General features: G+C 37.0%; 2 protein-coding genes across 2 annotated transcripts; one reads left to right on the top strand and one right to left on the bottom strand.

Annotated features, from left to right (window-relative positions):
* The first annotated feature begins 5,729 nt into the window (after positions 1 to 5,729).
* LOC146881025 (uncharacterized) lies at positions 5,730 to 6,212 on the top strand. The gene has a single exon (XM_085669215.1). It carries the CDS (start codon positions 5,730 to 5,732, stop codon positions 6,210 to 6,212), a length of 483 nt encoding a protein of 160 aa, XP_085525341.1.
* Positions 6,213 to 24,597: 18,385 nt separating this feature from the next.
* On the bottom strand, positions 24,598 to 25,425 carry LOC146881024 (uncharacterized). Its single transcript, XM_085669214.1, has one exon. It carries the CDS (start codon positions 25,423 to 25,425, stop codon positions 24,598 to 24,600), a length of 828 nt encoding a protein of 275 aa, XP_085525340.1.
* Between the last annotated feature and the right edge of the window lie 722 nt (positions 25,426 to 26,147).

Below are 26,147 nucleotides of genomic sequence, written 5' to 3'. Positions count from 1 at the left end.
CCAAGTGTTTAGATCACTCTCCCAAAGTAACAAGGCAAGGCTAGCACTCAAAATCCACCAAAGGAGTGAAGCAAACACTTTTAAAAACTTGTTCAAAACCTTTCAAATGCAAGACAAGTGATTCGGCCACAACATCCCAAGAGTTTCAAGAAAAGAAAACTACTAAGACACAACAAAGAATACCTAGTGACAAGCAAGAAAAGCACAAAAACAAGAAAGTTTAACTTCTAAGGAATTTTTTTTTTAAAGACAAAACTTGAACAAGACTAAAGCAATGAAAAACACTTTTAAAGACTCTATGGAAAGCATTTGAACAAGCCAAGATTATAGCTCAAATTATGCATACACCAAGAAAGATCATAACCAAGTTAAAGCATGAAACTAATTTTCCAATATCACCCAAAATCCAAGTATAAAATTTGGTAGCATAACACCTAGTAAAAATGGCCAAATGGATTCACCAAGCAACACATTAGCTCTCTTCCAAACTTTTTTTGGTCATGAAAATAATTTTTCTTTTCAAAACTAGGTACTTAAGATGATGAGAAGGATATTTTAGGGTGTCTTGAACACTTAGTTCCTTAAAAATTAGGTCAAAATCAATTTCAAGGAGCATGCTACAACAAAAGGCATAGATCTCATGCAATAGCTCAAATACTTAGAAACAAGAATAAGAAAACTCAAAGAAGCATATGACATATGACTCAAGCAAAAGTTAGACACATTTAAAGACTCAACATGACATACACAAAGACACAAACATGTAGCTATCATGCATTTAAACTCATGGATTTAAGGCTCAAAGACTAAGCATCAAAAGACATGTTATCCAACCACATTTAGGAGCAAAAGAGTCACAAAACCGAAGCCAAAATTGTCACAACATAACCTGAAAACGTTGTTTTTCGTATTCTTGGCAGCTCTGACCTTTGCTCACTCATTTGATCATAACTCTCTCCACAGAACTCCAAATGCGTTAATTCCTTTTTTGTTGGAAACTAGACTCACAGATATTTCCTTTTATATAAAGAACGTTACTTTTGCACCACTGAGCTAGCTGCAGTATTTTTTTCAAAAACGCACACGTTGCTGACAACACTGTTTTTATGTGGACCATTCAAAGATAGCTACACAAGACAAGGTTAGAACATGAAAAACACCATATTCAAGATAACCTAGGCTCTAGATACCAAATGATGAAGGATTATCTTGTTTCTTTTTAAGATTATTGAATATGGTGTGAGTTGATTAAGAAAGCTAAGTGAAATCCCCACTGGACATTAAGATAGCAAGCTATCTAGATGTGAAGGTTCCTTTCACAAAGCTCAAGAGAAGAAGATGATGGATTGATTCAAAACAAAAAGGAAATGGAAAACACATAAACCATAGAAAACCAAGAACAATTAAAGGAAGAAGAAAACATAAAATGGAAAGGGAAGAAATGGTAAAAATGTGAGAAGCACGCCACTACAAGGCTAGGCTAGAAGCCATGGCAACCTTGAAGATGAGTGGATGTGTGCCGCCACTTGCTATGCAAGATAAGGCTTAAAAGTATTCACTCCCAAGGGAGGAAACTCTCACAAATGGTTGAGACACAAGAGTGTTTTTACTTCAAAATGTTCAACCCTTTTACATGTCTAGGAGCACCCCTTATATAGAAGAGTTTAGGGGCCTCTAAGCAAATAAAAGATACCTAAGGATGTCTCTACAAAAAACCTAACCCTAGCTTCTAGAACCTAGGTCAAATAAGGTTACAAAAATGAGAGACAAAAGAGGCAACTATGATGTGTGCAAGGCTAATTTCGTTCTAGCACAAAAGGAGACAAAGAATGTGTCTCATATGTCTCCAAAAAGTGGCCAAAGTGTGCTAAAAACAAAGGAGACCAAAGGTACATAGGTACACTTATTTTATGCCTTTTACTTTATGCTTTATGCCTTTGCTTTACTCTCTTCTCCACATCATTTATGCTCCCCAATCACCATGCGCCACCTAGCATTGCTTTCTTACTCCTAATTAACCTACAAAGCAAATAAACATAGATTAGCATGTTGGCTTAAGTCAAGTCAACTATAGTCAACAAGTCAAACCTAGTCAAAGGTCAACAAGTCAACTAAAGTTTATTCAACTAAGTCAACTTAGGGAATCAAAAATAGCAAACACAAATTAAAGAGATGAAGGATTAGTGAACTTCCTTTCTAAACATGGTTAGTCTTCTTAAGCATTTGCCTCCATCCTTGGTTGTGGTCAATCCTTCATCATTTGGGCCGTGTGGAGCCTTGTTCATGTAATTCGAGTATATTTGGCGTACTGTATACCATTATACTCTAAACCTCGTACTCTCTGAATATTCATATATATGATGTTTTATTAATTTGAGGTTATCCAGTTTTTGGAATGTTACACGTAATCTATAGAATTCATACGTCATTTATTGCAAATTTTTTATGATTTCAATTTTTAAAAACTTTTTTGACTGTTCACAAAAATAATCGTTATAGTAATCAAAAATTATATTTTGACACTTTTCTAAACAAAACATTCATTTCACAGCCCATTATAATGATATAATATTATAAATTAGTATTTTAAATTAAAAAATAAGAAAAAATTATCAAAATGTTATTTTATGAAAGTGTCAAATGGATTAATTTGTTATTGGTGGTGTTAATGCATCAACTCTCACTATAATATTAGTTATATTAACATTTTGGATAATGCTTTTCATATTAAAATCGTAATATTTTTAAATTGTTGATAGTTAATTTTTTTAAAATATAAAATATAAAATACAAATGGTAAAATGATAAAAATTTGTGCGAAAAAAAGGTAAGTAACTAAAAAATAATACATTTTATTAGTTTATTACTACTCAAAATACACATGTTTTCGCATATGTATACATACTTTACTATTTATACCAAAATAATATAATTTTAAAAATATATATACTTTTATTAAAATTATATTAAATAATAGGCAGGAAATTTGTAATAATAAAGAAAATTTAATTATTTTTTATTTATTAAAAACGTAAAATTCTCCAATTAAAATATAACACAACATTCTTGTGTATATTAATGACATAGATTTATTATAATAATAATAAAATTATTATTAAATTTATAAAAATCATGTTTGCAAGGACCATTTATTTTCTGCCTCAAATTTTAAAGGGCTTGCCCTAATCTGTTGGGCCTAAGGGCTGGCTCATAGGGTATCCAAGACTCCCTGCTGACCATTCGTTTTCCATTCTGCACTTTTCAGAAAACTGCTCCTCACCTTCCTCTCACAACTGAGAACTTAGTGCTCTGTTAGGGTTTAGTCCCAACCTTGATCAAGCTAGCTCAAACTCATTTCCTCTTCCACATAAGTTACTTCTCCACCGTACCTTCTTAATTTCCAGCCTCGTTGTCGTGATTCTAACTAGGGTTCACCTTGGTAACCCATTTTGAATATGTTTCGTTGTCTTTTAGCTCGTGAATCTTCTTAGGGAACTGTCGTGTTCATCTGCTCAAGTGTCGGAGTGTTCTGCTAGCTTTTTCCAGGTGAGGGAAGATAGGATTTTCACGTTTTTGGCATATTGTTGGTTGTTTTACTTCTGTTTCATGATTTATATGCCTGTATGATGTTTGGGTTCGTATGAAAATGGATTGGACATTGTATTGGTTGGGTGTGCTACCATGTATACGTGAACAAGGGGCAGGAATTGATATTTTCGCCCAAGCGAGCTCGTCTCGCCTAGGCGAGAATAGCCGAAGCTCGCCCAAGTTTATGCTCGAACACTCGCTCAGGCGAAGGGCTGCATTTTTTAGCGAAGAACCATCTCACTCAAGCGAGAAGGCCCCGCCTAAGCGAGAGCTCGCGAAATCTTCCAAGGCCTATGTTCGCAGTCTCGCCTAAGCGAGAGTCTGTAGCTTGAGCGAGACCACTTCTCTTGCCTGAGTGAGGGCTCCCAGCTTGAGCGAGACTTGGCGCAGGTTGTTACTATTTCCTTACATATTTGATGTTGGTTACTTGATTGGCTGGTTTGCTCTATTTAAACATGAAGGGTGTGAATATGCGTGTACTATGTAAGTTATGTGCTGTAATTAATGAGCTTGGTATTATGTATGTTTGGATAGTTGGTTATTTATATATATATTGACATGAGGTAGGTATGCATGGGGACTCTATGATTGGTTGGAGAAACATGGACAAGGTATGGATAGGACGTAATCCCATGACTCTCATAGTGGGAGCTCAAGGTGGTGCCTCATCTAATGGACGTAATCCCATGAACCCTCCTAGTGAGAGTTCATGGTGGTGCCTCATCTAATGGATGTAATTCCACGAACCTCGTGGTGAGAGTTCATGGTGGTGCCTCATGTAAGGATGTAATTCCACGAAGGTGACGTGGTGGTGCCTCATTATATGTATCCGGATGGCCGAGTCTTAAAGTCTTAAATTGTTCGCTATCACATGTTTGAATGACTAATATGCATTCTTGACTTTGAATCGCATGTTTAGTTGTATGATAAAAGAATCTTTTACTCTAGCTTACCATTTTGTTTGTTTGTATGTTCTTTGTGTGGACTTTCTTCTCTTACGATGATCATCAATTTATTGATGTGAGCAGATGTGGAAACCTCTGGTAATCGCAGTTACAATGGGGATGCTGCAGCTTGATGATCAGGGATGAGTATCGGGCTGACTATTGAGCCTACGTTTGAAGAAGTTGTATTTATTTTTGTAATCTCCCTGTGTATGGGCGAGTCTTTGAGCCACTATTGAACTGTTGTATTTTGTTCTAGGCAATATAGTGTCTCTGTTTACAGTGTGGGTATGATTGGATAATTGTCAACTTTCATACCTTAAACTCCGTACTCTTTGAATATTTTAAGTATGCGACGTTTTATTTATTTAGATTTATCTATTTAATTGGGACGTTATAATATTAATAAATAATTTTTTGAATTGTAAGGAGAAGAGGAATAAAGAAATAAAAAAGGTTATCCCATAATTATTTGGTGTCTTACTTTTTAACGTTGATTTTAGGGATAATGAATGAGCTTTGTACAGAGCATGCATGAAATGAAGAAATAAAAAAAAAAGTTATCTCATAATTATTTGGTGTGAGGGGAAGTATAATAAAAAACGAAATAAATGATTTATGATGGCACATCATAATTTTGAAATTGAAAAGTTTTAAAATAGTAACGGTTATAATTACATGGCTGATGGTTGTGACTTTGTTTTCGAACTTCAGAAGAACGATAAATAATAGATACATATAAATGAAAAATGAACATTTATTTATATATCCACTTAAGGATGAATGGTTGTATTTCTTTTCTTTATCCCTTCAAAATGCTTTGAATGTTACGTACTCTCCCTCTCATTTACAAAAGTAAGATTCTAAAAGTTTTCCTAAATTCTTTTAAAAAAAGTCTAGGTTTCGGTAATTCCTTACTTAAATCTAATGCCAGAATAAGAATATAACAAACTATAACACATGAAGATGGTTATCAACACGAGAAAGACAGTTATTTGTCAAAGAATGCAGAGAAGTTGAATGTACTTAGTAGACATGGTTTTAGGCGAACAATAACTAGTGAATCTTCTGCAAATAAAATGTGGATTTCATGTAATTATAAAATAAGTAAATATTTGTTCATAATAATTAAAAATGTAGATTTTGTTATGAATTAATGATTGTTCATTGATTTGATACATTTCCCTAAAGTTGGTCATGTCTTTGGTCCATGCAGCTTGCCGCCTGCGCCTATACTTCCAAAACCACAACATCACCGTCAAAATCGACTACCCGATCCAGAAGATATTGCAAAAACCAGACCTAGCAGGACGGATGTCATCCTTGGCCGTTGAATTGTCAGAGTTTAACATTCGTTATGAACCTCATGGCCCCATTAAAGCCCAATGCCTCCTAGACTTTGTCAATGACCTCCAACAGACACCCACGGAGGACCAGTGGACACTTCATGTAGATGGTTCTTCAAATTTGAAAGGTGTCGGTGCTAGTATCGTGTTAGAAGGGCCCAACGATATTCTCATTGAGAAATCCCTCCACTTTGCCTTCAGAACATCCAACAATCAAGCCGAGTACGAAGCCATCATCGCCGGCCTTTCCCTTGCCCGCGAAGTTAGCATCAAAACGTTAACGTGCAAAACCGACTCCAAGCTTAGTGTAGGCCACCTAAATGACGAATTCTAGATTAAAGACCCCATCCTTTTACAATATTACCATCTGGTCCGCGCAGTCATTCAATCCGCCTTTGAACAAGTTTGCATCGAACACATCCCAAGGACCGACAACATCAGAGTCGACATCCTCTCCAAATTACGCAACACCAAATTAAAAAGCCGCCATCGATCCCTATTGCAGCAAACATTATCTACACCTTCCATCACAAATACCTGCCACAACCTAGCCCACGCCCCAACCGACAATACCACCCCTCCTCAAACCCACAACTGGACCACCCCCTATATCCAATATCTCCAAACCAGCAACCCCCCATAAGATGCTGACAAAACTTGGCTGGCTTAGGCCGCCAGATATACCATGATAGGCGATGACCTCTACAAACGCGGGTACGGCCAACCGCTTCTCAAATGTGTCACTGCAGAACAAGCGTAGTATATCATTAAAGAGTTACATGAAGGCATTTGCGGCTACCATTCCGGCGCACGTACTATGGCCACTAGAATCCTTCGAGCCGGTTACTTCTGGCCGACTATAGAAGCAGACTGCGAGGACTACGTCAGAAAATGCAAACCATGCCAAAAACATGACAACCTCATCCACCAAAAACAAGAACAACTCCATTCCATACTATCTCCATGGCCCTTTGCTAAATGGGGAATGGATATCCTCGGCCCCTTCTCCCCCAGCAAGGGCCAGGTGAAATTCCTGATAGTAGCCATTGATTATTTCACCAAATGGATAGAAGCCAAACCACTGACCACTATCACAGCCCAGCAAGTTCAGCAGTTCGTTTGTAAGGATATTATATGCATATATGGTGTTCCGTATACTATCATCACCGATAATGGCCGACAATTTATAGATAAGGAGCTAGCCAAGTTCTACACTGGTCTGGGCATCAAACACAAAACAAGTTCTGTAGAGCACCCACAAACAAATGACAGGTAGAGGCGGCCAACAAAGTTATCCTAGTAGAACTACGCAAAAGGTTAGATAGTGCCAAAGGCCGATGGCCCGAAGAACTGGTAGAAGTGTTATGGGCTTACAGGTGCACCCCTCAGTCATCAACAAACGAGTCCCCATTCAGACTAGTTTACGGTGCAGACACCATGATACCGGTCGAAATTGGTGAACCATCCCTATGCTGAGAACTATACGACCCAACCCGTAACCATCAAAACATGGCCACTCATCTCGACCTCCTACCCAAACTCAGAGAAAAAGCCCAGATACGCAACTTAGCCGTAAAACAAAGAGCTTCCAGAAAGTATAACGCAAACCTATGTCCATGATCGTTCGTCAGCGGAGACTTAGTATGGAGAATGGCCAGCAGTGCAAGAAAGAAGGATGGCAAGTTCTCCGCCAACTAGGACGACCCATACCGCATACGTGAAGACGCGGGAGGAGGAACATATCGCCTGGAGCATTTATCTAGGGAAGAAATACCCAACACTTGGAATGTGTCCCATCTCAAGTTTTACTTTAGTTAAACGTATACTGTATAACATCGAAACACTTATAACCTTGGGTGTACTCTTTTTCCTCACCTGGTCTTTTTTCCCTAAGGAGGGTTTTGGCCAGGGAGGTTTTAACGAGCACCCCAGATTCAATGAATAATACAAAGGGTTCCCAACTTTGCGACCATTCTTTACTTCACTTCTCGTTGGTTAATTCGTATAAGTTCCCCACCCTTACCGCAAGTAAGCGGCCTGGGTCGAACACCCTTAACTCGTTGGTTAATTCGTTTAAGTTCCCTACCCTTACCACAAGTAAGCGGCCTGGGTCGAACACCCTTAACTCGTTGGTTAATTCGTTTAAGTTCCCCACCCTTACCACAAGTAAGCGGCCTGGGTCGAACACCCTTAACTCGTTGGTTAATTCGTTTAAGTTCCCCACCCTTACCACAAGTAAGCGGCCTAGGTCGAACACCCTTAACTCGTTGGTTAATTCGTTTAAGTTCCCTACCCTTACCACAAGTAAGCGGCCTGGGTCAAACACCCTTAACTCGTTGGTTAATTTGTTTAAGTTCCCCACCCTTACCACAAGTAAGCGGCCTGGGTCGAACACCTTAACTCGTTGGTTAATTTGTTTAAGTTCCCCACTCTTATCACAAGTAAGCGGCCTGAGTCGAACACCCTTAACTCGTTGGTTAATTAGTTTAAGTTCCCCACCCTTACCACAAGTAAGCGGCCTAGGTCGAACACCCTTAACTCGTTGGTTAATTCGTTTAAGTTCCCCACCCTTACCACAAGTAAGCGGCCTGGGTCGAACACCCTTAACTCATTGGTTATTTCGTTTAAGTTCCCCACCCTTACCATAAGTAAGTGACCTGGGTCGAACACCCTTAACTCGTTGGTTAATTCGTTTAAGTTCCCCACCCTTCCCACAAGAAAGCGACCTGGGTCGAACACCCTTAACATATAATCGATTTCGTCAAACATAACATACATAACAAATCATTAACATCTGACATACAAAATAGTAAACAAAGCATTAATCACATTTAACATAAACACAACGCAATGTACCAAATATCACAAACATAATGTACCGATTATTACAAACATAGGCTCAATAATTATTTCAAATCATTTAAGAGTAAAAGTCCTATTTTGTTGAATCGTTGTCCCCTTTCACGGCATCCTTCGTCCCCTTCTCCTCCTCCACCGCTTCCTTCTCTGCTTCCTCGTCCGAGCTATTCTCGTCTTCATTAATAAGCTACCCGTCAACAACATCCTTGTTAACGTCAAATCTTGAATCGGCTGCATCCACATCTTGATAAAAGAAGGCCGCTTGCCGTAACCCCTTTTGAAAACCATTAATATGCTCCTCGATGATACAACCCTTCAAGTCATCAAATTCAACTGCAACACCATCATACTTCTCTTTCAAATCGTCATAGTCTGCCTCCAAATCCTCTATCTTCTTGTTAAGTTTTCCCTCTGAGTCCAAACAACGGACTTTCCATGTTCCCAGCCTTTTCCTCTCCTCCTCCCAACTCTCCCTTTCCTTCTTCCAAGCGTCCCTCTCCTCCTCAAACTTATCGACCTTTCCCTACAACTCCTCAACTTTTTCCCCACCTCCTTCCTTTACTTCTCGTCGATACAGAGACCCAACACGACGACTCAGTATCAACGCCTTACTTCCAAATTCAACCATCGTCCTCACGAGATGATATGCCTCCATACCGTCAATGGAGTTGATGATGGTATCTGGAAGATTGATAGCAATATCTTTTCTAACAAATATCCCCGACAGCTCAATCAAGCCGGACGCTGGTCCTTTCGTCCCGCTAGTCGATCCTGCCCCGAGCAATGCCGCTCTCACCTTCTTTACATCTTTCCCCTTGCCGGGTCAAAGCAGCTACTCGGCCTTCCTCTTGGTTCCGCCGTGCACGTGCACCTCAACCAATGATTCCTGCAGGTTGGGAACATCAGTATTCCTGGCTGCTTTAGCCTTCGCAGCCATTTCTTTCCTCGACGTTTGGAAAAGCGCCAAATTCTTCTTTCCGGTTTGCGCCATGTGCCCTACAACAACATACCAAAATCCGGTTAAGTCAACTTAGAATCATTAACACAATTTAAGTAATAAATAGATACCTTCAATATCAATAATCAGGTGCACCGAATTATAAACTCTAACTAGACCCTTAGTGGGCAACTTATCGGTAAACTTCATCAAGACCTCCACCACCTCCTTATCCACTGCCGACAACTCGTCGGTGCCCATGTCCTTATATCGAGAAGGGCTTCCCGTCCAGCTAAACGGGAACTTGATACTCCCATCTGTGTTAAAGAAATGGGACTTGCCTTCCTCTTTCACCACGACCTTAAAATATATGTCTTTGAAGTGCTTGAAAGACTGAGAGAATGCGTCCAATCTGCTGATGCTAGGACGACTCACTAAAGACAGCCATGTAGTCGGCTGGCGGGGTCTGGTATCATAGAAGTACAAAAATGCATGAGGAGAGGGTTGTAGATATAGTGATTGGCACAAAACACGAAAGGCTTGCATATAAGCCCAACTATTTGGGTGTAACTATGTAGGTGCAACGTTCAACGCACACAACACCCCCATGGTAAAGTCATCCAGTGGTAACCTCACATGTAGTTGGGAGAAATGGCACATGTACATGTAGAAAAACTTCTCGGTCGCCCCCTCTTGCCCATGGCATACGCAGTTGATGGCGCTTACCCTCTCCAAGGAAACGATACCCTTGTTTACACCTTTCGCGATAACAGGGGTATAGTTTAGCCAAGAATTCAGCAGACGAGACCACCGAAACAAGGACAATTGATTACGAACGTCAGCAGCCACCCACCCATAGCCACCCTTGGCGTGACAGTTAGTCCCCGCTAACTCCTTTGGAGGGTCTTCCCGCACTTCAGTCACCGTTTCCATGGGAATTCTGCCTACCATACCCGCAGAACTGGTACTCTCCTCCTCGACATGTCTACCTATACTCCCCCTGGACTCTATACTCTCACTACTGGACGAACACAAAGACACACTATCACTACTAGACATACATTTTTTCTGAAAAGATGATGGTTGGAACTAGGAACTAGTCGGACAGGTACAACGCACGCGAAATCTCTGATTGTGAAAATTCTTGCAAATGAACCAACAAGCCTTTACCTATCGAAAAATTCACATTTATAGGCCTGAATCCCAAGCGATACAACCTCTTCCCCCTAAAATCACAACCCATGCCAATCTACACAATCATTTCAAAAGTCGTAAGTATTAGAAACGACGGCGCAAAAACCCCTTGGATTTGACCTTTGACACCCCTTCACCTCCCATCAACTTTTTCCCGCCTCTAGCCTTAACACTGTTCATCACACTTAAAGGTTGGGGGATTGGTGTACCACACCTAGCCGACCTCGCTAGCATATCAACACATATCACCCTTGACCGACATACCTATATCGGCAAAGGTTGGGAGACTGGTGTACCACACCAGGCCAACTTAGTAAAATAACAATAAACGATCACCATGTTTACACGCAGAATCATTCAAGTAACCAGCCTAAGCGGACCTAAGCCTCGTCGGCCTACACCGGTAACATAAGATGTCAAGAGGAATAACCCACCTAAGACAACATATGCGGACCATTAAAGAGAGTAGTCGGTTCAGGCCGACAACCTTAAGACACTTAGCTAAATCAAATTCCTCTAATATCCAATGAGCCCACAATAATCGAACTAAAGGCCTGGGCTAGGGCCCAGGCCCACCTACAGACCAAACTAGGGCCCAGCCCATGACATGGCCAGTAATTAATACTCTATAAATATGCATGGATCCCAGTAATTAAAGGTACGCATTCATTACTCCATTAATCACCTGATTTGACTTTTTAAGAGCTTTGGCTGACTTAAGCTTCGGAGTCCCTTCTGTAGGTAACCCCTCCTGGGTCCAAGCTGACATATGCCAACTGGGAAAGAGGCCAACTGAGGAGATAGCAGACTATGTGGGTAAGGTGACACTTGTGCCTAACTTATCTTGTTTGTTCTCTACAGGAACAATTTGTATTAACTAAATTGATTTGTTTCCTTTATGGATTACATATTGTATCTATATATAGGACTCTTCCTATCAATAATAATACACAGATGAGTTGTTCCCTATTCTCTCATTCTCTATTATTTCTTCTCTTCTCTATTATCTATTATTCTCTCTGTTATTTGCTTTATTTCATAACACGTTATCAGCACGATGCTCCAACCAATTGAGGACTAGTGGAAGATTTTTCTCTCTAACGATAGTGCTCTGCGTGTCTTAATTCAAGCTCTTTGTAATCCTTTCTCAATTTATAATTTTACCTTATATTCTTCCTTTTGTGATAAGAATTGTTTGACTTTATCATTTTCATCTCCGTCTTATTATTTTTATTTTTATTATGACGGTGATTATTATTATTATTATTATTTTGATGATTATTATTATTATTAATATTATTTTATGTGCTAGTTCTAAACATGCGAAACACTGCAAAATTTGGATTTGTGACCCTTGATATTACAAGGAAGAATTTCTTATATTATATTTTAAATGTTGAAATACATTTAAATGCAATGGATATTGGGATACCATTAAATAAAGAAATAAAGCATCTAAACAATTAAGTTGCTTATGCGACAAAAACATTGTGAAAAGAGATTTCACAAATATTATGAATTTATTTCATGCCTATGTATGGCTGGCTGGACAAAGCAATAAAGCTTTTGATGAAAAATCATGAGATCTGCCTAATCTGCTTCATTCCCATAAGTGAATGCAACAATGAATATTATGAATTTATTTCATGTCTTTGTATGGCTGAACAAAGCAATGAGCCTTTGATAGAAAATCATGAAATCTGTTCAAATTGGTTCTGCTTCATTCCCAGAAGTGAATGCAGCAACATTTGATTTATAATTTCATGATCATGATCGTGATCGTGATATTGATTATGGACATGGCTATAAAGAAAATTTCAAAGACACATTTTGTCACCAGAAGTGGCACAATAATGTGAAAAAGGGAAAAGGAAAATATGAAAATATTGACAAAAAGATGAAAGTATATATTATCATTACGGTGGTAAAGGCCATTTGAGTTGTACTTATTGTACACCAAAGCATCTTACAAATAATGAGAAGAACATAGAAACACACTTTGCTTATGAAGATGATGATTCTGATTATGGCCATATGGATGTTACTCATCTTGATATTATTATTTTCTTTGTTAAAGCAAATGGAAGCATTGATCACCTCATTGATTATGAGAGTGTTAAAAAAATCTCATATTGATATTTACGTTTATATGAAAAGCAAATGTTTGCACTAGTACCAAAGGATGTGTCTTATTGATAGTGCAACAACTTATACAATTCTCAAGAGTAATAAATTTTCTCTTATTTGATACTGTGAGACATCAATGTTAGTATTATTTATAGTACTACAAATATATTTGAAAACTCTAGAAGAGTTATTATACTTCTACCAAGAAGTTAAAAAGAAACTTATAAAGTTTCAAGGATATTTGTCTAAATGGATATTTATTGAGACAAATAATGAAAAAGATATGAAATATCTTTATATCTCTATGATTGAGTTAAAAAAAATTATATTGGATAAATTATCAACATTCTCTTATGGTTTGTTAATTCCAAAGACACGCTTAAAGAGTGGTAGGTCTATTGGTTCCAAAGATAAAGACTCTTGAATGAGAAAGGGAGCTAAAAAGCAAGATGACCTACTAGAAAATCTGAAAATCCCAAAAAATTCATTTCACATAATTAATGATTTGGTTCTAGAAGAACCTCAGGTACTTGAAATTGTTCAAAATGATGAAATCTCAATAAATTATGTCATGAATCATATAATATGGAACCAAAATGAAGTTAACATTGACAAAACTCTTACTTATAACATAGTGATGAATGTTATGAATGACAATGAGGATCAAAAAGCAATGATCATTGAAGATTGTCGGCAAAGAAAAGATTGGCCAAAATGAAAATATGCAAACAAGCATAATTATATTTGCTTGCTAAACGAAAGGTTTTTGGACGTATAGTTCGCACTTCTGAAGTTGTGAAACCCGTTGGGTACATATGGATTTTTGCGCAAAAATCAAATTAAGAATGATGAAATTGTTATATACAAAGCATAATTGGTTGCTCAAGGTTGTTCACAAAACCTTGTATTGATTTGTGAAAAAACATATTCACTAGTATTGGATGCAACAACATTGCAATATTCGATTATCCTAGTTGCACAATAAGGTTTGCATTTAAATCTAATGGATGATTTTACAACCTATTCGTACGGTTCTTTTGAGAATCATATTTATATGAAAATTCCTGAAGGATTTTATTTGGCCAACAAGACAAATTCTAAAGAGAGTTATTCAATAAAATTGAACATGCTCTTTTATTGATTAAAGGAATCATGACGTGTGTGGGATAACCGTCTTATTGAGTACTTACTAAAAGAAGGATATAGAAATGATCCTATTTGTTCTTGTATTTATATGAAAAGATTCAAAAATGAATTTGCCATAATTATTGTTTATGTAGATGACATAAACATCACAAAGGCAATTGATTACTCAAAGAAATAATTTGAGATGAATGATCTATGAAGGGCAAAGTCTTATTTGAAATTAGAATTTCAGTATTTAAATAAATGTGTTTTTATACGTCAAGAGGCTTATATAATTAAGGTGCTTAAAATGTTCTAAATGAACAAGTCATGTCCATTATGCACTCTAATAGTTGTGAGGTGGTTAGATGTTGATAAAGACTCTTCTTAGACCTCAAGAAAATGATGAAGATCTTCTTGGTTCAGAAGAACCATATCTTAGTGTCATAAAAACATTAATGTATATTGCTAATTATACTCGATCTAATATTGCATTTGTTGTAAATTTGTTAAGCAAGATATAGTTCTTCAACTACAAGAAGAAAATGGTCTGGAGTAAAACATATACTTTGTTACTTTAAGGGTACTACAAATATGAGCTTATTCCATCCAAATGATTCAGATTCAGATCAAGGTGTTATGTATATGCATGTTATTTTACATATTCTCACAATGTCACAATGGTTGATCACAAACAAGATGTTTGTTCACATGTGGTAGCACAATGGTTTCATGAAGGTATATGAAACAAACCATAGTAGCAACATCGTCTAATCATATGGAATTACGAGAAAAGTTGTGAATATGTTTGGTTAAGGTCTATAATTCAACATGTGCAAGAAACTTGTGCCTATCCCCAACAAAGATGGAATCAACAACCATATATGAAGACAATAGTTTATTGTTCAACTGAAATGATGATATAGATATCCAAAAATTCATTCATGTAAAGATATGGCAGGTTTATTTATGAATTTTTTGCCAAGAAGAACTTTTGAGCAAATGATTCACAAGTCGGACTCCGTCGCCTTAATGATGTAAGTTTACATGAGGGGGAAAAATAGAATATGTGATGAACAATATTGTATTAAAGAATACAAAATGTTGTACTCTTTTTCCTTCACTAGGTTCTTTTTATCCCAAAGGGTTTTTCCTGGTAAGGTTTTAACGAGGCACATTCTTTTATCAATGGACACTCAAGGGGGAGTGTTATGAATTAATGATTGTCCATTGATTTGATACATTTACTCATATGATTGATACTCATATGATTCATTACTCTTAATGTAAATATTTGTATTAAATAAATTGATTTATTTCCTTTATGGATTACATATTGTATCTATATATAGGACTCTTCCTATCAATAATAATACACATATGAGTTGTTTCATATTCTCTCATTCTCTATTCTCTATTATTTCTTATCTTCTCTATTATCTATTATTCTCTCTGTTATTTGCTTTATTTCATAACAGATTTCATGTTATGAATAATTATTTAAGTTTTCATTGAAAACATTAATTAGGAAAAATTGGCATACTTTGTGGCATTTTGTTTGATTCTTTTTATAAAATATTAGCGAAAACACATACGTGTGTGTGTTTGTATTTTTTTTTTTCTCGTATTTTTTAATTTTAATTGAATTTTGAGTTAAAGTCAATAAATAATATATAACTGTTAAAATTAAAGAAATAAAATTTCTACATAAATGTTTTTTTAAAATAATTATTATTGAGGAAAAACATTTTTAGAATAACGGTGAAAAATAAACTATTTATAAAATAATTAATTCTTAAAATAATAATTAAGGGTAAAACTAGAGTAATGAAATGTGGACTGTAACGTCCCATTAAATTAACAAACATAATTAACAGAAACGTCGCACGAGGTAACATAATAGCGCAGTCCTGGAGTTTTAAACCCAACTCCTTACAACACAAGGCACACCACGGTGCCACAGGAAAACCAGTTATAAAGTTTAAAAGGAATATATAGAAATCAAAAGTCAAACTGATACATGGGTTGTAGCCCTAAGAAAAGCCCAACAAAATAAAACATCAAGTCCAGCCAAGGTGGACTATGCAGCGGAATCCTCCCTCCTCTATTGGCCACGAGTACCTCTCGCCTATGCTCCCACCAATAAATTGATGATCATTGCAAGAGTAGAAGGATAACATACAAGGCATTCAAACAAGAAAGGGTAAGCTAGAGCCCAAAGATTTCATCAATACAATCAGGTAAATTTTCACAATCCAATATACACATATCAACCAAGCATGTTATGATTTCTCAAACAATACACTAAGACTCGACTCGACTCATCCGGATGCATATAACCTGGTCGGATTCAGCGGATGCTTGCACTTGTGGTGGATACCTCTGCTCACCCCCGACCTATGTGTTACAAGTGTTACAATGAATCAATTCCCTCACACACAAGGTTAGCCCTTAATGAGTTTTAGGCCTCCTACTACTCTCACCACAGGAGGCAGTTCGCTCTAAGTGATACTAACTGACTCCTTAGAGTGTCAGGATGCAATCCTTACCTTGAATCCTTACAAAGTTATACAGATGGGGCACCACCATGGACACCCACTAACAGGGACCATGGAATTACGTCCCGACCACTGAAGCGCGACCCTGAAGATCTCACCTAGAGATCCTAAAGAATTACGCACTGACACGGACCAATCATGCTCAATAAATAAAAGGAATTAACATGCATGTACATTTTCATATTATACCAACTCTTTATAGTTTCTCCTCTTTCATTTGCCCGGTAAATCCATACCCATCCATCATTCTCAAACCATAGTTGTGAATTCCATCTCATGCCAATACCATACCACTTTAATACCAACCATCTCATTTATTTCTCATGCCAAGATCACACAATCACAACAATCAAGTTTGTAGCCACATCTCATCTCATGCATCTCATTTCACAAGCCTTATACATTATATAGAGTACAACATAAACCAAACATTTAATTTAGCCAAACTAAGAAAATAATGTGACCCGCAGTGAATCTCGCTCAAGCCAGGAGCCCTCGCTTAGGCGAGAGGAGTGCCCTCACTTAGGCGGTGAACTCTCGCTTAAGCGAGATCGCGACATGGACGTTGGGAGGCTCTTGCATGGCTCGCTTAGGCGAGCCCTTCTCGCCCAAAGGTGAGGTTCCTCGCCTGGGCTAAAATAGAAGCAACGTGCAGAGGCTCTCACGCGTGCTCGCTTAGGCGAGTGTCTCTCGCTTGAGCGAGATGGTGCCTCGCTAAAAAAAAGAGCTTTCGCTTGAGCGAGAGCTTGAGTGCAGCCCTGGCCTGTTCCTACAAGTCTCGCCTAGGCGAGACAGGCTCACTTGGGCGAGTGTATCAGACCTCGCCACTATTCCTCTCTACCAAAAACACATTTCCACACCCAGCAATAATTCCAACCATACCATACACCCATAGCAACATATAAGCACAAAAATCACAAAACACAACCAAGGCAAACAACCATCGCACCAAACAAGAGGGTTCTAGCTTCCCTTACATGGAAAACAAGCTAGCAGTTGGGTCCTTGGGTACGAACAGGGAACGCAGCAGCTCCTAGAGTGGATTAGCGAGCTAGAAGCAGTTAAACCAGTTCAAAATGAGCTCACCATGACTGACCCTAGTTGGAACCACGAAGAAGGAACTAAATGGAAATAAGGTATGAGTTGGAACAGACTTACGTGAAGTAGAGGTCTGGTTGGAGTTCACTTGGAGAGGGTTGACGGCTAAGCCTAGCAGAGCTCTGAAACGGAAGAGAGGCAGTGTTTAGGTTCAGATTGCAAAAGTGAGGCTGAAAGGGAAACCCTAGCAGCTTTAGGGCCTTAGCACCCTATGGGCCAGCCTTTAGGCCCAACAGATTAAGGCTAGCCCTTAAACATTAGGGCAGAGAAATGAAATTGGACCTTACATGGACAGAAAAGAGAGCGTCTCTTTATATATTCTTATAAAGAGGGTGAAAGGAGAAATGAATATTTAAACTGCCTTTGACCTCGATTCCTAAATGATGTGGGACTATTGAACATGGTAGGAACATACATAAATTGATGTAGATCATTGTAAGTGTCTGATATAGATTTACATCGGATGATACTTTGTTGTAAATTTATGTGTGAGTGTGCTGATATAACATGTCGCCCAATACATATGTTAAAAACCCCAAAAATAATAGATGTAAAATGTCTTTTCTATATTAATGTGTCGCAACCTAAATCGCGATGGGATGACGAACTAAAAATAAATTCATTTAGAAAAAGAGATTAGAAGTCGTCACCATAGTTTATTCTGGAAAACTATGGAAAACCATAAAAATAAAATAAAGTCTGCGAAAACCAAATTTAGGGTCCGGGAGTCGGTTACGCGTAGGGAATGTATTAGCACTCTACAGCTCCCGCCCAAAGGCGGTACCTTTAATTAAATTTGCAAAAGAGATGTGTTTATTTTAAATATTTATTTTTCCCATAAATAAGAAAATATTGAACATAATTATTTTTTGAGTGAAAAGGACCCGACAAGGATTAACCTTGGTCCTACGTATTCTCATTAAAATGAGAAATCAGGGCTACGTAGTTCTTTATACAACAATTTGAAAATGATTTGGAAGACCTTTTGATTTTTGGGAAGTGAACCTGACAAGGATTTGCCCTGCTCCTACGTATCTCTATTTACAATGGAGAATCAAGGATCACGTAGTTCTTGATAAAAAGTGAATATTTAATTTTTCAAATTGTCTTTTAACATTTTTGAAAATGAGTATCATGCGACACATGCGGCCGGGTTGACACCAAACATTTTCATAATTTTTGTATTTTTGAAAAAAGAAGTGTCATGCGACGCGAGCGGTCGATTAGACACTAAAACTATTTTATGATTTCTTGTATTTTTAGAATGAAGTATCGTGCAACGCGTGCGGTCGATTAGATACCAAAACATTGTTTTATAATTTTTGTATTGTGAAAAGGAATATTGTACGATGCGGATGGTCACTTGAGTATTCATACCTTTTGAACATATATCTTGATTATTTATTTATATAAAAACGAAAGATATTAAGTACTAGATTGATTCGGACAATCATTCGAGTACTCATATCTTTCAAAAAACATTTTGTTTATCGATAAAGAAATGTAAAAATTATTTAGTTTTTAATATTATATACTTTTCTATTATCTTAGAAGGAAATGAATTTTTTTATTATTCTAAGAAAACCAATGAAAATTTTATTTTTGTCAATGAGGTGACGCACCATGCAAGTTAAAAAAACCACGTGGACCCCACCTTTCATCATTCACATTTCAATATGTATGTGTGTTTTATCCAACAAATGCTTTTGGAGAATAAATCACGTGATGCCTCTTCCAATAAAAAAAAAAAAAATATATATATATATATATATATATATATATATATATATATATATATATATAAAGCATATGACCATGCATGAATTAAATATTGAAAACAGACCCAAAATTATGCAGAAAAGATTACGTATCTTACTATTTGGCCTAATATCATGCAATTCTACATGTCTAATCCAATTCAGACCCAAGTGCAATGGTTTAAAACAAAGAAGTCGCACAAACATATTCCCAAAGACAACACATGGATCGCTCTTGTTATAATATGAAATCATGCTTCAATTTCCAAATGTCTATCTGAAAAACAGTGTGCCCTGATAAACAAAGCTAAGATATTAAAATGTGCCTCGCATCTACAAAGAAACCCACTCATAAAAGCAATCCTGGACCAAAACCCTTTGTCGTAAGAACCAAACCGACTATCCTTATACTCTGATAGTGACCCAAATCATTATCAACTCTATTTAATTGCAATTAACGATGAATGAATTAAAATAGTAGACTGAGTAGAGAATCATTATACTGTGGTCTTCTCGCACACCAAAACAAACTCAAAAGAAAATGCTAAAAATGCACCCATCTATGAACTTGAAACAAACCCTGAAAATTCATGCTTAATCGAAACCAAACACCAACACCCAATGTATTTAAACAAAATCACATTACACCCAAATCAATCATCATAAATTGACTGCTCATGGTAAATCAATCCCAACCCACATTCGAACAGTGAATCCAAATGAAAAAACGAAACTTAGAAGGAAAGAAAAAAAACTCGTTAATACCAACAATGATGGCCTCGGCGGATTTGCAGGAAGGATAAAGCGTCTCAACGCTAGAATGATATGAGAAAAATGCAACTCCACGGCCGACGAATTCGTGACGAATTCGTGACGAGTTCAAACACCAACGTAGCAACGAGGAACGACCAATGGCGATCCCAAACCGGGAACAATGGCGGTGGCTCAGGGAAGATGAGGATGAATGCGACCTGCTACCCGCGAGATTTCCGTGAACTCCAACCTCGAAAGATATGTATGTTCGGGTTTTCTGAAGTTCCCCCCCTATGATCAAACCTTCTCGATCATATTAATGCCCCTTCTGTATTAGATGAAAGCCTCTTTAGAAATTGAAGGAGAAGTTGAAATTGGAACAAAACCGCTCCCTCCAATCCTGCCAAACCGTTTTCCCCTCTTTTTTTAATTTTTAAATTTCAATTAATTTAAAAAACAAATATTTTTTATTTTAATTCAATCTTTAATTTGAAAACAAAAAATCTCTTTTTATTTATTATAATTTTTAACAAAACAAAAATTTAAAGAAACATTTTTAAAATCAATTTTATTATTTTTGTAAAGAAAATTTATTACCAATTACTTTTTGGATATTTTGGAAACAATTTTTATTTACCCGGACGAAATTGGGTGTTAACAGCTGCCCCTCTTTTCTTATATTTTACTAAATAGTATGAAAATTTGACATTTTCATATCATCCGAGTAAAATATAAGAAAAGACAGAAATAATAATTTCATCCAGGCTCTAAAAAGAAACCACATCAATGTAAACATTAAGAAAATCAATGACCATTCCATCGGAGACGGCTTTGATATGAAAGATCGATGACCATTGCTTTTGCAGAGCGCCTCGATATGAAAGCATATGAAAATCAATGACCATTCCATCGAAGAGGGTCTTGATATGAAAAATCGATGACCATTGCTTTGCAGAGGGCCTCGATATGAAAGATCAAATGAAAATCAATGACCATTCCATTGAAGAGGGTCTTGATATGAAAGATCGATGACCATTGCCTTTGCAGAGGGCCTCGATATGAAAGATTGATGACCAATACCTTTGTAGAGGGCCTCGATATGAAAGATCAAATGAAAATCAATGACCATTCCATCGAAGAGGGTCTTGATATGAAAGATCGATAACCATTACCTTTGCAGAGTGCCTCGATACGAAAGATCGATGACCAATACCTTTGTAGAGGGCCTCGATATGAAAGATCGATGACCATTGCTTTTGCAGAGGGCCTCGATATGAAAGATCGATGACCAATACCTTTGTAGAGGGCCTCGATATGAAAGATCGATGACCATTGCTTTTGCAGAGGGTCTCGATATGGAAACATGTGAAAATCAATGACCATTCCATCAAAGAGGGTCTTGATATAAACATATGAATGTATGATAATTTACACATATAATATGAAAAAATGAATTTGCTTGTTTTTTTTTTTCTTTTTATGAAATGCATGCGTACATGAATGCATGTTATGCATGAATCACGTAAGACCTTTGTCTTTTCATTTTTATTTCTCTTTTTTTTCAAATTTTTCTTCTTCTTTTTTTTACTTCTTTTTTTAGAGTTGAAGGAGGCAAATGTTAATATGCTTGAGTGCGTGAATTTATGATGCAAAACTTCCATAGAAATCCTATATATTTTCATTTTATATTTTTTCTTTTTGTAATTCTTATTATTTTTAAGCTACAAAAACTAAGTTTTTAGACAATATGAAACCAGATTAAGGGGGTCAGTATGAAACTGGGCTTGGGCCAAACAAAACTGGGCTTGGGCCAGACAAAACTGGGCTTGAGCCAGACTAAACTGGGCTTGGGGGCCAGACTAAACTAGGCTTGGGCCAAACTAAAATGGGCTTGAGGGCTAGACTAAACTTGGTCTGGGGGCCAGACTAAACTGGGCTTGGGCCAGACAAAACTGAGCTTGAGGGCCAGACAAAACTGGGCTTGGGCCAGACAAAACTAGGCTTGGGCCAGACAAACTGGGCTTGGGCCAGACAAACTGGGCTTGGGCCAGACAAACTGGACTTGGGCTAGACAAAACTGGGCTTGAGCCAGACAAAACTGGGCTTGAGCCAGACTAAACTGGGCTTGGGGGCCAGACTAAACTGGGCTTGGGCCAAACTAAAATGGGCTTGAGGGCGTATAGGTCATTCATATGAATGAAGAGGACCATTAATTTGAAAAATGTCAAAAGTAACTTTTGTAATATTAATTTCTTATTTCTGAAAAAAAAAACATTTGATTGAAGAGATATGTTGCATAATTATGCTGACTCATGTGATGATGATATATTGACACATGTTATGATGATATGACATGCAAATGGTTATGCATTGTAGAACACATATTTATTATTTCAAACACAATTGTAAGGATCAGAACCTTGATATGCATGAATGCATGATGAAAACCTTGTAATGCTTTGTCCTTTTGACCTCTCTCTTCTTCTTTTTTTTGCACGTTCGAGTCAATTGTTCTATTTGCAATCATCAAACTCATTGTTATTTTCAATTTTTCTTGAAAGTGAGGAATGTCACACACCTTGAGGTCTAATGTTTAAAATGAATATACTTAACTTTCTCTTTCACAACATCAGTGCACGTGTGCTTGAAATCATAAGTGAGTGAAAGGCTAAAAATTTTTGGAAAGTGTTTGGAGGAGACTGGGATAGCCATGTGGGCATGTCATTCCTCACACATTCCTAAAAGGAGATGTAATTTGTGAATGTCAGTGTGAAAAACACAAAAAGACCCAAAAGTTGGCTCAGTTATGGTGTTTGGGAAAAAGGTATAGGGAAATTGATCCATGAATGTCAAGGTGGAAAAAAAATTCATGTGAGACCCACAAAGTTGCCCCAGTTTTAGGATATGGGTTTTGTTCAGAAAAGGTAACGAATATGAAAAACATTGACTAAGAGAATTGCCCCAGTTGGTTTGATTTTCTTTCACTTGCTTTAGCCAGTTAGAAGAGAGTTCCCTCCTCCGGAGACACAATTTTTCTTTTTTCACTCATTCATTTTTTAGCAACCGTATCATTAGCCATGTGGCTTTATCACAAAATTAAGCTTTAGAAAATTAGAATAATCAATATTCAATCTGTGTGGACTTTTACTTGGCTTGTAATGTGGCTATAGGCTAAAAGGCTTTGAAAGAAAGGATATAAAGGCCCAAATAATTTTATTTTTTTTAAACAAGAACTACCATCTAGGTATTGCATCAGCTATTTCTCAAGACTTTTTTAACACTTTGCTTTTTTCAAATTTTATTTCAATTTCTTTTCATTTGCCATCACTTTGTGATTACTTTTTCTTTTTAGCTTTGTTTTTACATTGATGAATTCTCTTTATTTAACCGTTGAGTGCTTTTCATGTACATCTCAAGCTGACTTCTAGTATGATGATAACCCTTGTTTGGGAACAATTTTAAAAGAACTTTTTTTTTGGCTCAATGGGGTAACAAAGGATATTTATTTTGTTTGGATGAAGAAGAATGGCCATACATCATTTCAAATTTGATTGCTTTATTTTCAAAAGATTAACTTTAAGATAAAAGCTCGATGACCTTAACAAAAGTCACTTTTTCTTTTCCTTTCTTTCTTTTGTTTCGTCTTTTTTTTCCTAGATTTCCCTCTTGGGTTTTCAATCTAGCAGACTTTTTTTTCTTTCTCTTTTGAAAATTGTCTCGATGGATTTAGGAATCATCCAACTAGTGCTAGCAAAGATAAACATTGGCAAATCTGCCCCAGTGTGGAAAATCATGTTTATAACCAACGGTGTTTAGGGGAAACCCTTATATTTTGGGAGGGTGAAGGGTTGAGGCTTTCAAGCCATACATGCACAAGTGTTTTCAAAAGGTCAAGTTGTTATTCTGCATTAAGCATTTTGACCTTGAAAGATATGACAACCCTCATTTTTATTATTCTTTTCTCTTTTTTTTTTGTATTTGAAAAACTTGAATTCAATGATTAGCAAGAAAAAAAGGTGACTCATAACATACTTCTTTTGCCCATTTTTTGTGCTTTTCATTATTTATCATTTTTTTTGCGACAACCTTTTAGGACTTGTTTTGGAGGAAATCCTTAATATCTCATATGCTTTGAAATTCATGAAGGATGACATGATGCAACTGATAAAAATATTCATAACAATATGAAAGGTAATTCAACAGTCTAACACAATATGAAAAGCATAATATTTTCAATGTCTTACAAAGCCATGATGTTCTTCATTCAGAGGTGTTTTCATGTCCTGGTAGAGGATTTTCTTCAACATTAAGTTATCTTTCTTCAAATGTCAACAATCCTGAATCAATCAAGGATTGTACCTTTTGCTTCAAAGTCGTGCATGCTTCTGTTGAATGACCCGGTGCTCCTCCATGGTAATCACATCTTATGTTTAAATCATAATTCTTTGGGTACAGAGGTTGTACAGGTCTAGTGGGACAAATATCTATGAGGTTATCGCGAAGGAGATTTGGTAATAGCTTTGTGTAGGTCATAGGAATATGAGTGAAATTGACACCTTTCTTGCCTCGATTGTAATTTTTCCACCCATGGTCCTGATTGGATTTCTCGGACTGAGACATTTGAGGATAGACAATGGGGTGTAGATTAGCTCTTCGCTCTGTTCTTATCCCACACCTAGAACCATACTCATTCAAATTTGCTACACAATTTGGGTCAAGTGCAATTTTTCCGTTCCTTATGTCAACCTCAATCCTCTCTCCCATTATAATCAAGTCTGCAAAGTTCAAAGAAACACTACTCATCATATGTTTATAAAAGGGTGACTGCAAAGTATTTATAAATATAGCCACCATCTCTTTTTCATGCAAAGGTGGCTCTACTTGAGCAGCAATCTCTCTCCATCTTAAAGCATACTCTTTGAATGTCTCTGCCTCCTTTTTCGCCATGTTTTGCAGTTGAAATCTGTCAGGCACACTATCGCCATTGTATTCATATTGCTTCACGAAAGCAGCCACTAGATCTTTCCAAGAATGAATTTGGGTTGGTTCCAAATGCATGTACCAATTAAGAGCCATGCTAGTTAAGCTTTCCTGAAAGAAGTGAATCAATAGTTTCTCATCATGAACGTAGGCAGTCATTTTTCTACAGTACATGGTTATATGATTCTTTGGACAAGTGTTCCCTTGATACTTTTTCAAACTCTGGCAATTTGAACTTTGGGGGTATCACCACATTTGGAACTAAGCACAGCTCTGCAGCATTGCCAAACTCAAACTTTTGTACACCCTCTATAGCTCTCAGCCTTTCCTCTAACATTTCCAATCTGTTTGTGGAATCTTCAACATTCAGAGGTGCAGTGACATGGGGTGAAGGTTTCACATCGGGTTGCTTTTCCATTGACACATGTACTACATTTGGTTGAACAATTCCTTGGGTGCTTGTGAAGGTGGATGTCCTAGGTTCATTCTCCTTCATGTCATGAGTTGCAACCATGTAACTTGCAGCTTTTTTGTCTGAGTCAAATCCAATGGGTGGAGTGTAATTCGGAGGAAGACCGTATGGAGGAAAAACTTGGGTTTCTTGGACCCTTTGTTGATGTTGTTGAGTGGAAGTCTCTTTAGAGTTTTCTAGTGCCTCTATGGCTTCGAAAATCTCATGTATTTTCTCCTTCAATTGTTGAATATCTATCTTCGTTGCTTCATGAGTTTCTCCCAAATTCTCCATGATCTTTTATCAACAAGTCCTTTAAGGTGTCACAATTTCTCTATTTTATTAGCATGAACTAATGAATGCAAAAACCAAATCCATGTGATGCATGAGACCCATTATGCATATGCAGACAATATCAAAATATGAATGT

This window comes from Vigna unguiculata, chromosome 11 (assembly GCF_037176805.1).
Source record: "Vigna unguiculata cultivar grain cowpea cultivar isolate G323 ecotype 2 chromosome 11, ASM3717680v1, whole genome shotgun sequence".
In the NCBI taxonomy this organism is placed as follows: Eukaryota; Viridiplantae; Streptophyta; class Magnoliopsida; order Fabales; family Fabaceae; genus Vigna; species Vigna unguiculata.
This window is presented reverse-complemented; position numbering and strand designations above follow the sequence as displayed.

Excerpts from the sequence above, each read along its gene's own strand:
- LOC146881024 (XM_085669214.1), bottom strand. The coding sequence starts at position 25,425 with ATGACTGCCTACGTTCATGATGAGAAACTATTGATTCACTTCTTTCAG.
- LOC146881025 (XM_085669215.1), top strand. The coding sequence starts at position 5,730 with ATGTCTTTGGTCCATGCAGCTTGCCGCCTGCGCCTATACTTCCAAAAC.